At 48.8% G+C, this 13862-nt stretch overlaps 1 protein-coding gene across 2 annotated transcripts in view; it reads right to left on the minus strand.

Annotated features, from left to right (window-relative positions):
- LOC109992665 (NEDD4-like E3 ubiquitin-protein ligase WWP1) overlaps positions 1–13862 on the minus strand; it is a 46516-nt gene that overhangs the window by 2960 nt on the left and 29694 nt on the right. For both annotated transcript variants that reach the window (XM_020645367.3, XM_020645366.3), the window contains exons 11-23: positions 13481–13655; positions 12374–12428; positions 11841–11925; positions 9498–9626; positions 8618–8690; positions 8447–8518; positions 8003–8091; positions 7700–7859; positions 7426–7559; positions 6861–7001; positions 6647–6767; positions 6433–6537; positions 6021–6117 (exon numbers count right to left, since the gene is read on the minus strand). In XM_020645367.3, coding sequence (XP_020501023.1) covers positions 6021–6117; positions 6433–6537; positions 6647–6767; positions 6861–7001; positions 7426–7559; positions 7700–7859; positions 8003–8091; positions 8447–8518; positions 8618–8690; positions 9498–9626; positions 11841–11925; positions 12374–12428; positions 13481–13655 — 1436 coding nt within the window. The remainder of the gene's footprint in view (positions 1–6020; positions 6118–6432; positions 6538–6646; positions 6768–6860; positions 7002–7425; positions 7560–7699; positions 7860–8002; positions 8092–8446; positions 8519–8617; positions 8691–9497; positions 9627–11840; positions 11926–12373; positions 12429–13480; positions 13656–13862) is intronic.

Here is a 13862-nt window from a genome sequence, read left to right on the forward strand (position 1 = left end):
GGAGACGACGAGGGGTAAGAAGAAGACGAGGGGTAAGAAGAAGACGAGGGGTAAGAAGGAGACAAGGGGTCAGAAGGAGATGACGAGGGGTAAGAAGAAGACGAGGGGTCAGAAGAAGATGACAAGGGGTAAGAAAAAGACGAGGGGTCAGAAGAAGATGAGGGGTCAGAAGAAGACGAGGGGTCAGAAGAAGACGACAAGGGGTGAGAAGGAGACGAGGGGTCAGAAGAAAACGAGGGGTCAGAAGAAGACGAGGGGTAAGAAGGAGACGATGGGTCAGAAGACGACGAGAGGTCAGAAGAAGACGAGGGGTAAGAAGGAGACGAGGGGTAAGAAGAAGATGACGAGGGGTAAGAAGAAGACGAGGGGTAAGAAGGAGACGACGAGGGGTAAGAAGAAGACGAGGGGTGAGAAGAAGACGACAAGGGGTAAGAAAAAGACGAGGGGTCAGAAGAAGACGAGGGGTAAGAAGAAGACGAGGGGTGAGAAGAAGACGACAAGGGGTAAGAAAAAGACGAGGGGTCAGAAGAAGACGAGGGGTAAGAAGAAGACGAGGGGTGAGAAGAAGACGACAAGGGGTAAGAAGAAGACGAGGGGTCAGAAAAAGACAAGGGGTCAGAAGAAGACAAGGGGTAAGAAGAAGACAAGGGGTAAGAAGGAGACGATGGGTCAGAAGGAGACGAGGGGTAAGAAGGAGACGAGGGGTCAAAAGGAGACGACAAGGAGTGAGAAGGAGACGAGGGATCAGAAGAAGACGAGGGGTACGAAGGAGACGATGGGTCAGAAGGAGACGAGGGGTCAGAAGGAGACGAGGGGTAAGAAGGAGACGATGGGTCAGAAGAAGACGAGGGGTAAGAAGGAGACGAGGGGTCAGAAGGAGACGACAAGGGGTAAGAAGGAGACGAGGGGTCAGAAGGAGACGAGGGGTAAGAAGGAGACGAGGGGTAAGAAGGAGACGAGGGGTAAGAAGGAGACGATGGGTCAGAAGACGACGAGAGGTCAGAAGAAGACGAGGGGTAAGAAGGAGACGAGGGGTAAGAAGAAGATGACGAGGGGTAAGAAGAAGACGAGGGGTAAGAAGGAGACGACGAGGGGTAAGAAGAAGACGAGGGGTAAGAAGAAGACGAGGGGTAAGAAGGAGACAAGGGGTCAGAAGGAGATGACGAGGGGTAAGAAGAAGACGAGGGGTCAGAAGAAGATGACAAGGGGTAAGAAAAAGACGAGGGGTCAGAAGAAGATGAGGGGTCAGAAGAAGACGAGGGGTCAGAAGAAGACGACAAGGGGTGAGAAGGAGACGAGGGGTCAGAAGAAAACGAGGGGTCAGAAGAAGACGAGGGGTAAGAAGGAGACGAGGGGTCAGAAGAAGACGACAAGGGGTAAGAAGACGAAGGGTGAGAAGGAGACGAGGGGTCAGAAGAAGACGACAAGGGGTAAGAAGAAGACGAGGGGTAAGAAGGAGACGTGGGGTCAGAAGAAGACGACAAGGGGTAAGAAGAAGACGAGGGGTGAGAAGGAGACGAGGGGTCAGAAGGAGACGAGGGGTCAGAAGAAGACGAGGGGTAAGAAGGAGACGATTGGTCAGAAGAAGACGAGGGGTAAGAAGAAGACGAGGGGTGAGAAGAAGACGAGGGGTGAGAAGAAGACGACAAGGGGTAAGAAGAAGACAAGGGGTCAGAAGAAGATGAGGGGTCAGAAGAAGACGAGGGGTCAGAAGAAGACGAGGGGTGAGAAGAAGACGACAAGGGGTAAGAAGAAGACGAGGGGTCAGAAGAAGACGAGGGGTCAGAAGAAGACAAGGGGTAAGAAGAAGACAAGGGGTAAGAAGGAGACGATGGGTCAGAAGGAGACGAGGGGTAAGAAGGAGACGAGGGGTCAGAAGGAGACGACAAGGGGTGAGAAGGAGACGAGGGATCAGAAGAAGACGAGGGGTAAGAAGGAGACGATGGGTCAGAAGACAACGAGGGGTAAGAAGGAGACGAGGGTAAGAAGAAGACGAGGGGTCAGAAGGAGACGAGGGGTCAGAAGAAGACAAGGGGTAAGAAGGAGACGAGGGGTAAGAAGGAGACGAGGGGTCGGACGGAGACGAGGGGTAAGAAGGAGACGGGGGGTCAGAAGAAGACGAGGGGTAAGAAGGAGACGACAAGGGGTCAGAAGAAGACGACAAGGGGTCAGAAGAAGACGAGGGGTCAGAAGGAGACGAGGGGTAAGAAGGAGACGAGGGGTCAGAAGGAGACGACAAGGGGTGAGAAGGAGACGAGGGATCAGAAGAAGACGAGGGGTAAGAAGGAGACGATGGGTCAGAAGACAACGAGGGGTAAGAAGGAGACGAGGGTAAGAAGAAGACGAGGGGTCAGAAGGAGACGAGGGGTCAGAAGGAGACGACAAGGGGTGAGAAGGAGACGAGGGATCAGAAGAAGACGAGGGGTAAGAAGGAGACGATGGGTCAGAAGACAACGAGGGGTAAGAAGGAGACGAGGGTAAGAAGAAGACGAGGGGTCAGAAGGAGACGAGGGGTCAGAAGAAGACAAGGGGTAAGAAGGAGACGAGGGGTAAGAAGGAGACGAGGGGTCGGACGGAGACGAGGGGTAAGAAGGAGACGGGGGGTCAGAAGAAGACGAGGGGTAAGAAGGAGACGACAAGGGGTCAGAAGAAGACGACAAGGGGTCAGAAGAAGACGAGGGGTCAGAAGGAGACGACAAGGGGTAAGAAGGAGACGAGGGGTCAGAAGAAGACGAGGGGTAAGAAGGAGACGATGGGTCAGAAGAAGACGAGGGTTAAGAAGGAGACGAGGGGTAAGAAGGAGACGAGGGGTAAGAAGGAGACGAGGGGTAAGAAGGAGACGAGGGGTCAGAAGGAGAAAACAAGGGGTCAGAAGGAGACGAGGGGTCAGAAGAAGACGACAAGGGGTCAGAAGGAGACGACAAGGGGTAAGAAGAAGACGAGGGGTCAGTAGAAAACGAGGGGTCAGAAGAAGACGAGGGGTAAGAAGGAGACGAGGGGTAAGAAGGAGACAATGGGTCAGAAGAAGACGATGGGTAAGAAGGAGACGATGGGTCAGAAGAAGACGAGGGGTAAGAAGGAGACGAGGAGTAAGAGGGAGACGAGGGGTCAGAAGAAGACGACAAGGGGTCAGAAGGAGACGAGGGGTCAGAAGGAGACGAGGGTTAAGAAGGAGACGAGGGGTAAGAAGGAGACGAGGGGTCAGAAGGAGAAAACAAGGGGTCAGAAGGAGACGAGGGGTCAGAAGAAGACGACAAGGGATAAGAAGAAGACGAGGGGTCAGAAGAAGACGACAAGGGGTCAGAAGGAGACGACAAGGGGTAAGAAGAAGACGAGGGGTCAGTAGAAAACGAGGGGTCAGAAGAAGACGAGGGGTAAGAAGGAGACGAGGGGTAAGAAGGAGACAATGGGTCAGAAGAAGACGATGGGTAAGAAGGAGACGATGGGTCAGAAGAAGACGAGGGGTAAGAAGGAGACGAGGAGTAAGAGGGAGACGAGGGGTCAGAAGAAGACGACAAGGGGTCAGAAGGAGACGAGGGGTCAGAAGAAGACGACAAGGGATAAGAAGAAGACGAGGGGTCAGAAGAAGACGACAAGGGGTCAGAAGGAGACGACAAGGGGTAAGAAGAAGACGAGGGGTCAGTAGAAAACGAGGGGTCAGAAGAAGACGAGGGGTAAGAAGGAGACGAGGGGTAAGAAGGAGACAATGGGTCAGAAGAAGACGATGGGTAAGAAGGAGACGATGGGTCAGAAGAAGACGAGGGGTAAGAAGGAGACGAGGAGTAAGAGGGAGACGAGGGGTCAGAAGAAGACGACAAGGGGTCAGAAGGAGACGAGGGGTCAGAAGGAGACGAGGGTTAAGAAGGAGACGAGGGGTAAGAAGGAGACGAGGGGTAAGAAGGAGACGAGGGGTAAGAAGGAGACGAGGGGTAAGAAGGAGACGAGGGGTAAGAAGGAGACGATGGGTCAGAAGAAGACGATGGGTAAGAAGGAGACGATGGGTCAGAAGAAGACGAGGGGTAAGAGGGAGACGAGGGGTAAGAGGGAGACGAGGGGTCAGAAGAAGATGACAAGGGGTCAGAAGGAGACGAGGGGTCAGAAGGAGACGAGGGGTCAGAAGAAAATGACAAGGGGTCAGAAGAAGACGAGGGGTCAGAAGGAGACGAGGGGTCAGAAGGAGACAACAAGGGGTAAGAATGAGACGAGGGGTCAGAAGAAGACGACAAGGGATAAGAAGAAGACGAGGGGTCAGAAGAAGACGAGGGGTAGGAAGGAGACGAGGGTAAGAAGAAGACGAGGGGTCAGAAGGAGACGAGGGGTCAGAAGGAGACGAGGGGTCAGAAGAAGACAAGGGGTAAGAAGGAGACGAGGGGTAAGAAGGAGACGAGGGGTCGGACGGAGACGAGGGGTAAGAAGGAGACGGGGGGTCAGAAGAAGACGAGGGGTAAGAAGGAGACGACAAGGGGTCAGAAGAAGACGACAAGGGGTCAGAAGAAGACGAGGGGTCAGAAGGAGACGACAAGGGGTAAGAAGGAGACGAGGGGTCAGAAGAAGACGAGGGGTAAGAAGGAGACGATGGGTCAGAAGAAGACGAGGGTTAAGAAGGAGACGAGGGGTAAGAAGGAGACGAGGGGTAAGAAGGAGACGAGGGGTCAGAAGAAGACGACAAGGGGTCAGAAGGAGACGACAAGGGGTAAGAAGAAGACGAGGGGTCAGTAGAAAACGAGGGGTCAGAAGAAGACGAGGGGTAAGAAGGAGACGAGGGGTAAGAAGGAGACAATGGGTCAGAAGAAGACGATGGGTAAGAAGGAGACGATGGGTCAGAAGGAGAAAACAAGGGGTCAGAAGGAGACGAGGGGTCAGAAGAAGACGACAAGGGGTCAGAAGGAGACGACAAGGGGTAAGAAGAAGACGAGGGGTCAGTAGAAAACGAGGGGTCAGAAGAAGACGAGGGGTAAGAAGGAGACGAGGGGTAAGAAGGAGACAATGGGTCAGAAGAAGACGATGGGTAAGAAGGAGACGATGGGTCAGAAGAAGACGAGGGGTAAGAAGGAGACGAGGAGTAAGAGGGAGACGAGGGGTCAGAAGAAGACGACAAGGGGTCAGAAGGAGACGAGGGGTCAGAAGGAGACAAGGGTTAAGAAGGAGACGAGGGGTAAGAAGGAGACGAGGGGTCAGAAGGAGAAAACAAGGGGTCAGAAGGAGACGAGGGGTCAGAAGAAGACGACAAGGGATAAGAAGAAGACGAGGGGTCAGAAGAAGACGACAAGGGGTCAGAAGGAGACGACAAGGGGTAAGAAGAAGACGAGGGGTCAGTAGAAAACGAGGGGTCAGAAGAAGATGACAAGGGGTCAGAAGGAGACGAGGGGTCAGAAGGAGACGAGGGGTCAGAAGAAAATGACAAGGGGTCAGAAGAAGACGAGGGGTCAGAAGGAGACGAGGGGTCAGAAGGAGACAACAAGGGGTAAGAAGGAGACGAGGGGTCAGAAGAAGACGACAAGGGATAAGAAGAAGACGAGGGGTCAGAAGAAGACGAGGGGTAGGAAGGAGACGAGGGGTAAGAAGGAGACGAGGGGTAAGAAGGAGACGAGGGGTCAGAAGGAGACGAGGGGTAGGAAGGAGACGAGGGGTAAGAAGGAGACGATGGGTAAGAAGGAGACGAGGGGTAAGAAGAAGACGAGGGGTAGGAAGGAGGCGAGGGGTAGGAAGGAGACAAGGGGTAAGAAGGAGACGAGGGGTAGGAAGGAGACGAGGGGTCAGAAGAAGACGAGGGGTAGGAAGGAGGCGAGGGGTAGGAAGGAGACAAGGGGTAAGAAGGAGACGAGGGGTAGGAAGGAGACGAGGGGTAAGAAGGTGACGATGGGGGGTAAGAAGGAGACGGGCGGTCAGAAGACCTGTAGCTGAATTGACCACCAAGCATCGCAGCCGTAAACACCAAAACTCTCTGTCCTGTGCGGTCATTTATACAGCATAATATTTTAGAATATCAGATCCAGGTTTGGTGTTTTTCTGTTACTGACCCATGAGCTCTGCAAAGCCGCCCAGAGGGAGTCTGCAGGTTCCCGTGACAAACTGCATGAGCCGCAGACGCACCTCGTTGTCCACTTCTTTTACCAGCTGCAGGAGACAGACGGACAGACGGACAGACAGACACAGACACACACACAGACACACACACAGACACACACACACACACACACACACACACACACACACACACACACACACACACACACACACACACACACACACACACACACACACACACACACACACACACACACACACACACACACACACACACACACACACACACACACACACACACACACACACAGAGGGGTGTCAGCTCAGACAACCTTAAGATCAGAGAACTCAATGAGCTCATGGATGAATATTAACCCAGAAGAACTCTGTGTGAGCTTTGTGTACCTGCCAGAACCAGATTATCTGTTTGCTGTTCCTGGTGTAGTGTCGGTACACCGTGTTTCTTTGCCAGTCCTGCAGGTCCACCTCCTGCATGCCACACAGCATCACCTGGACAAACACACACACACACATGAATAAACACAGGCATAAGGGGTAGCTACAAACACACTGAACATCATCTTTAATGTTCCTCCACAGCTTCTTTTGTTTTGCTCACCTCCAGCTCCTTCTCATCAAAGTACTGCAGCCACTGAAGAGGAACCACCTCGTTAAAACCGTCCAGGAACGCTTTCGTCTGACCTTCGACCCCGCGGGAGAACCTCCACTCCGCCATCAGACTGCAGGGCGAACAGACATCAGAGATAGACATATTAATGAATGACATCGTCACTTAGAGGTCAGATATTATGATTTAAAATAGAGTTCTGAACCTGATATACTCCTCCTTGTTCTCCTCAGTGACGAGGACGTTGGTCCCGTCGGGTTTGAGGTCATGGGACGTGATCTTCCCGAGGATCTCCATGTCCACGGAGAAATACATCTCCAGGCCGCACTCCTCGATGTTGTTGTCCCTGAACAGATATTAAAATGTGTTTGTGCTGAATGAAGGAAGTGTCGCTCAAAAAGAAAAAAATAAATGAAAGAAAAGAAGTCTCAGTCATGTTTTTTTGACACTTTTTTTCCATCTTTTCTTTTCTCCATCATGAGGTAATCGTGGTGCATTTAAAGCAAACAGTGGTAATACAGTTCAGTAAATAAAGCTTGTGGAGTGCTGGACTGACTGAAGTACTCCTCAGTTAAAGACAACAAGTGAGCAGAGGAGGTGGGCAGAGAGACTGATAATCATCGTTCAGGAAGACAGATTAAACTCCAGAACACAGACTGCGTTTTATATACCTGTGCGACTTATATTCCAGATTTTAGGGAATGTGTAGTATTAAGGAAAATAAGATATGCATGCACACTTCTCATACTAAAATCCAGCCCCCCTGATACCTGATCCAGATCAGTGAGTTGTAAAACTCTGGATCGATGGACTCCAGGTCTTTGAGGATCAGCTTCTTGTTCAGCATTCGTTTGTAGAAAGGCAGAGAGAAGCCTGTGTCGATGAACTTCCCGTGGAAAAGTGCCTGACAGAGACAGTAATGAGACTGTTTACTTAATGAACTGGTGAATCTGAAAACAGGATATCTATGGCAGGCTACTGATCAAGTGACAGATGAATGTATATATAACTTGAAACAGCCACCATGGCAGGACGTGAACTGACCATGGCGATGAAGCGTCCGATGAAGCAGAAGTAGGAGAGGTGGTCGGGGTTGATGGCTGAGGCCGGGTTGATCTGCAGACAGTAGTTACTCTTACCGGCGTACTCGAACAGACAGTACATGGGGTTCAGCACTTCATGGGACAACAAGAAGAACCACTCCCTGCAGAGTGAGGGGGGGGGGGGACAGGGGGACGAGATGGAAAAAGACAGAGATGGTGAGGGACAAGAGTCGCACATGATCAAGTTGTGCTTTTATTTCAGACAAATCCATTTTCTTCAAAATTTTAAAATTGTGCGTGTTACCGAGCTAATCCACCGTAGTCGAGGCCCTCCTCTCCTCTGAAGATGACATAGAGTCTCCTCCTCAAGTCGTAAGGCTTCAGGGCCATGATCTGGTTCACGGAGGAAACACACAACAGATCAGCCAAAACAAAGACTTGCATATGAGGGAACACAGACACGGTCCCTTCCTTTGATAAACGGATCAATAAACGTGAGCTTCGTTCTCTGCATCCTCAACCCCTCCATAAATCCTCAACTTGTTTCTTCTCTCTCCACGCTCCGGCTCCGATGACTTTGCAGTAGAAAAGACATCAATCTCCCTGTGACGGTGCTGCTGTCAAACTGTCTACAACAGACTGATTGGTTATTTTTGCCCTCCTTCTTAAAAGATGAGTCTGTTGTTTTATTGCAGTGATCTACACCCTGATATTAACCAAACATAGAGACAGTGATTCAGACCCTCACCTGCTGAAACGAGTCTTCAAACAGCGTCTGTCTGGAGACGGTGATCTTCACATGGCTAGGGAGGGCGTTGGACTGAAGACAGACGGGGGAAAAACATTTACGTATAAAATGAAAAAATAAAATCTGGAAAAATGAGCAAGATACAGAAATGGATTGGCAGAGACTACTCACCTGGCACAGGTAGCGGAAATGTGCAAGCTTCCATCTGAAGCTGCGCTCGTAAGCAATCTGAGGACCTTTGGTGCTGAGGAGACGAAAACATTGACAAGGTCAAAATGGAGGACGTAAGAGCCAATAGAAACAAAGCTAATTTTCCATAGCAACTTCATGTTATACACAAATTATATTCTTCTTTACCTGAGCTGTATGAACACTCAAATAAGGTTTCACATCAGGGACTCTGGCCTGGATCCGACAACACAAAGTCCGGTTCAACAGAAACGCAACCTACTCGGGTACCGTGCGCAAGTCTGCTTGAAGAGGTGGTCTGAGGCACGATTATGTGTACTCGAGTACGGTCCGCGGGAAATGTGAACACAACTGTGCTCAAACAATGAAGTGGACCGCTATATGACGTCATTCTAAACGGCTCCTGACGCTTCAAAAACCGTTGTAACCACGCAGCACGGGCCTGTTTCATCCTCTGAGCAGCACGGTAGATGTGGAAGCAGGAAGAGGGTCGTTGTTGGCGTCTCAGAAAACACAAAACATCCACAGTTAGCAGGACGGACTCAGCCTGTGAGCGGTTGCCATGGTTGCTTCTTTCTGCTTTGTGGCAGATTTGCAAACCAACTATGTGCATATTGCCCCCTGCTGTATCGGACTGTGAACATACACAAGTGTACTTGGTTACAGAATGGTGTTACTGATGTGTACGCAGACCAGCGGGGGAGAGGGGGGGAGCAATCGTGCTCAGGCATACTACAACAAAGTCATGCCTGATGTGAAAACGCCCTCATTGAGCGTCTGGTAAACATGCACAAGCTTTCTTTGATGTGGCATCAGTGATGTAGCATTAATACAAGTTAATAATCGGCAAATATTTTCTTACACAGAGGACTTTCCAGTGCGCGGGTCGCTGAAGGTGGTGGTCCTGGTGTTGTGATCCACAAAGTATCGGACTCCCTCCCGTGTGTAACGGATCTCCCAACCTTCAGGAAGAGGATCCTCGTTCTGTAGCCTGCACACACATGCGACACACATGCGACACACACAAACATTATACATGAGATACTATATGCAACATTTCCTCTCCTCTTGAGGCAAAGACTAAATCATAAAACACTTAGATAACCATGGTTTATTCGTGATATGAGGGAAAAGAACTACATGACCCACAATGCTAGAGTGTCAGAGTCTCTTATTGGTGGAGCCTGCTGTTACCATGGAAATGTTTACCACCAATTGTAATTAGAAGGTCCTTGTCGATTAAAAATATTGATATAAAGATTTTCTGAAATGTCAACGGAGCATTTGAACGGGGAAATTTACTTCTGTAACCAGAGCCACTGAAAAAGTGGGCGGGACTTCACTGTTGAGCTCTGTATCGTCTCATCTCGTTCCTGTGAACCCAATGAACCACTCATGAGCGGAGTGATCGTCACACCCCCTAGTTTCACTCGCTGAAGGTCTCATACTGAAACATTTCCCATAAATGAAGTGTTTCAACACATTGCTTGTATCAAATGCAGTCTGTGGACCTGAGTCCGCCTGGCAGAAAAGCGCTGGCTGAGTGCTTGGATGAAACGATTGTGCGCTGAGAATTAAAGCGCTGCACCTGCCCCTTGTCTCTGTGACAACAGTCTTTTGACAACAGCCACTGTATGACCGACACCACCACTTATGTTTTACATTTGAGATCGTTTATTTCCCCTCACTATGAGCATAGAACGGAGGATGTTCGCCTAGTGTATCTGGATGATAATTTTAGTAATGATGACTGCCTCACTATCACGGCTCCGATCAGACGCACGGCGAGGAGGATGTGGGTACACGTTACTATCTGTAGAAGACAAACATACAAGGACTATATGATTGGCTAAAAAGAGTGCCGATGACGTCATCAGCGCCCTTATGGAAAGTTGAAAGCCTTTCAACATGAAGAGCTCGGAGCAGCCGCACAAAAAATGCAAGAGCACTTGGGGAAAAAAAGACGCAAACGCTCCCAAAACGCCACGTCGTCACAGGACCTATGACAAGTGATCAGGCTTAGGTCACCACTGAAATACATTGCACGCTGGAGTTCTAGGTTCTGGCCCTGACATTGATTGAATACACTTCTCATACTCTTATCTCTGAAAGGAAAAAACAACAAAAGTGTCAAACTGCTGCAGTGATTTTCTGGATATCTTGTTCTTCAGATAAAATTGTTTCTTCACATTGTGCTGTCACGAAAGTTTGACATTCAAGAACTTATCTCGGCCTTATGTAAGCGCTTCAGTAAAACAGAGTTCACCTCAGTGACTTTTCTGTGCTCCATGTGCTTCAAACACTTCATGAAACTGAAGCAGCTCTGTGTTCATTTATGGTCATTGTACTTAAAAACGATGGTAATGTTGTTATCCATTAGGATAAAAAACAAGGCAGGAAGACCATATTTTCTTAATGGAGACCAGACAGAGCAGGAGGAGCTAAGGAGGGAGGAAGGAGGGATCGACTGAAAACCTCTCTGTCAGGAGAGGTGGTTCAAACTGGATCAAACCAGCCAGAGCAAGTTGCTCTTAGGAAGGTCAAAAATCCCCAAAAGACGTGGAGCCAGGTGTCAAATTCAGCACGGCAACTCCAAACACAAATAAGTAATTGGCTCATAAATAAACGATAAACCAGATGAACCAGTTGTATAGACTGAGAAGAAGGATGTGTAACATTGTTTCCTGCTCTGGGTAAAAAAACTCAGTTTCCTGTTTGTCTGCTTGAATGATACAACAAACATGTTTTGCATCAGACGGAGAACATCTCCAGGGCTTTCTCTTCTCGCACTACATTCTGGTGATGATGATATTCTTCAAATGAGGGATTTTAACAGAGTCTAAAATTGAGTTCAGATGTTTCTCTTTGGTCCTGACCTGGACTCTGGATTTCATAAGACGAGAGAAAAGTAAGAAATTTGGGATATTTTTGTAGGTAAGAATGTTTTTTGTTGTTGAATGAACACAAACACCGGCTTTAACTGGACGGTTAAAATCAGTTTTAAACCTTTAGATGTGACTGAGCAACATCAGTGTTGTGCAGGGACACGGAGAAGCCCGGGAACCTTTAACAATCTCTACCTTTAAATTCTACCTTCATGTTTATTTCTATTAGATTGTCAGGAGGCTGTGGACCTCGCAGCACTCACACCGGGCTCAGACTTTACGATTTGAATGTTATCTGTCTTTTCTTGCACTCGACTCACCCTTGTGTCCGAGGATCCTCCCACTGCGTTGTCTTTGTATTGTGGTTGACAAAGTACACTCGGTCGTTGGAGTCCACACGCCGCTCTGGAGTTTATATTTAAAAAAACAAAAAAACAGACAAGAATCTGCAGATTAACACACAACACAGAGAGAGGGAGAGAGGGGGGGAGAGAGAGAGAGAGAGAGAGAGGGAGAGAAGAGAGAGAGGAGAGAGAGAGAGAGAGGGAGAGAAGAGAGAGAAGAGAGAGAGAGAGAGAGAGAGAGAGAGAGAGAGAGAGAGAGAGAGAGAGGAAGCAACAGGCCCCGACAACAAGGCAGCCAAGTCAGATTATCACCAGAGAGATGACTCTGAACACACTGAGAAGGATTTCAAGACGAGAGGAACAAAACAGTTTGGAAACATTCAGAAGATAACTTCAAACAGAAACACAAACTTTTTGTCATTTTGTATCAACTGAAGGAACAGCTCATGTTAGGACCGTATACCCTGAACAAAGTAGAAATACGTGCAGAATGTACAAAGTATTCTCACCCCATCCTGGAGGCAGTGGGCCGAGAGGATCGTTCTCAGCGGACATCATAGATGCCTGAAAACGAGGGATGCACACGTAGACATCCATTAGGAAAATACTCCAGGTATTTAGGATATTTAAAAAACATTCAAAAGAGAAGTCAGACTAAGATATATTCTGCAGCAGGAGAGCGTCTTTAACTGGTTTCTGCTGGTTCCTGTCTTTAGATTTGAGCTTTAAACTAATCATCCTCAGTGGAAGTGACCTCAATGCTCAGATCAAAGACCCTCACAGAGATAACACGGCCGGGGCGGAGGTGAGCTGATTTTACTGAAGTTCTCACCCTTTAGGAAACAAAGTGAGTGAAATAACCTCCCAGAGAACAGACTGATTTTTAATCCTATTTAATACTGATATTAGTTTTACATGGTTAATGAAAAGTCGAGTAAACTTCAAAGCATGATGTTTAAAGTTCCGAAGTACAGAACAGTACACACAGAACTCCTGCAGGAGGAGCTATATGTGTGAACACATTTTTCCCTCGAACTCTCCTCCAGCCTCCTCAAATTTATTCTGCAGAAAGTCAGAGTGAGCTGATGTGAGAACACAGCAGGATATAATCAGGAGAATTCACCTGGAGCCAGTGAGAGGGGGTGGTGATGTTTATTCCCTGTGATCACTGTAAGACCATAGACTGTCTGCACACCACCTCTACCATCTCTGTGCTCTAATGAACCTGCTGCTGCATGTTTCCTGTTCTCCAGTATGTTCTTCTCCACTCTTTAGTTCACATTGAGATTCTCTTCAACTACACGTAGCATTGATAGAAAGACACATATTCTCTTTATAGCGTTGACTTACTCAGTCATTGCTACAATAATAACTGTATATATTCATTCAGCCACCACAACTGCTTACACATTCACTGAACATTTACATAACTACAAATATATTTTTATTTGTGAACCTGATTTTGTAAATGCTGCTGTACAGGATTGTAGCTGCTAACTGCTAACAAACGTAGGATGGAGGGAGGGAGGAGGGAGGAGGGAGAGAGGGAGAGAGGGACAGAGGGAGGGAGGGAAGGAAGGAGGGAGGGCGGGTGGAGTTGGTGGGAGTTGTCTTACAGAGTAGAGGTATCTCTGGTTGAACTGGTGCATAGCTCCTTGCAGCTGGCTGCGCTGGCTCTGCCACTGCTCAAAGTTTCGGACCGACTCCATGGTGGGTCGCTGCCACGTGGTGGTCCGGGTGTTGTGGTCTACGTAATAGATCCGACCCCGGTCGTCCACACGGCGCTCCCAACTGGAAGACGAAAGGAGAAGAAAGGTACAATAATAAAACACACACAGCAGAGGAACGAGGCAGACTGCAAAGACTACAGTCACTCGTATGAGACTCAGATCTTTTTATGACTGAACAGCCCGAGTTACATACTACTCTCCTGTCCATAAACATATGAGCCGTTCGACTAAGTCTCAAAACTGGATAACTTTGAAAACACCAAGGTTT

This window comes from Labrus bergylta, chromosome 20, assembly GCF_963930695.1.
Source record: "Labrus bergylta chromosome 20, fLabBer1.1, whole genome shotgun sequence".
In the NCBI taxonomy this organism is placed as follows: domain Eukaryota; kingdom Metazoa; phylum Chordata; class Actinopteri; order Labriformes; family Labridae; genus Labrus; species Labrus bergylta.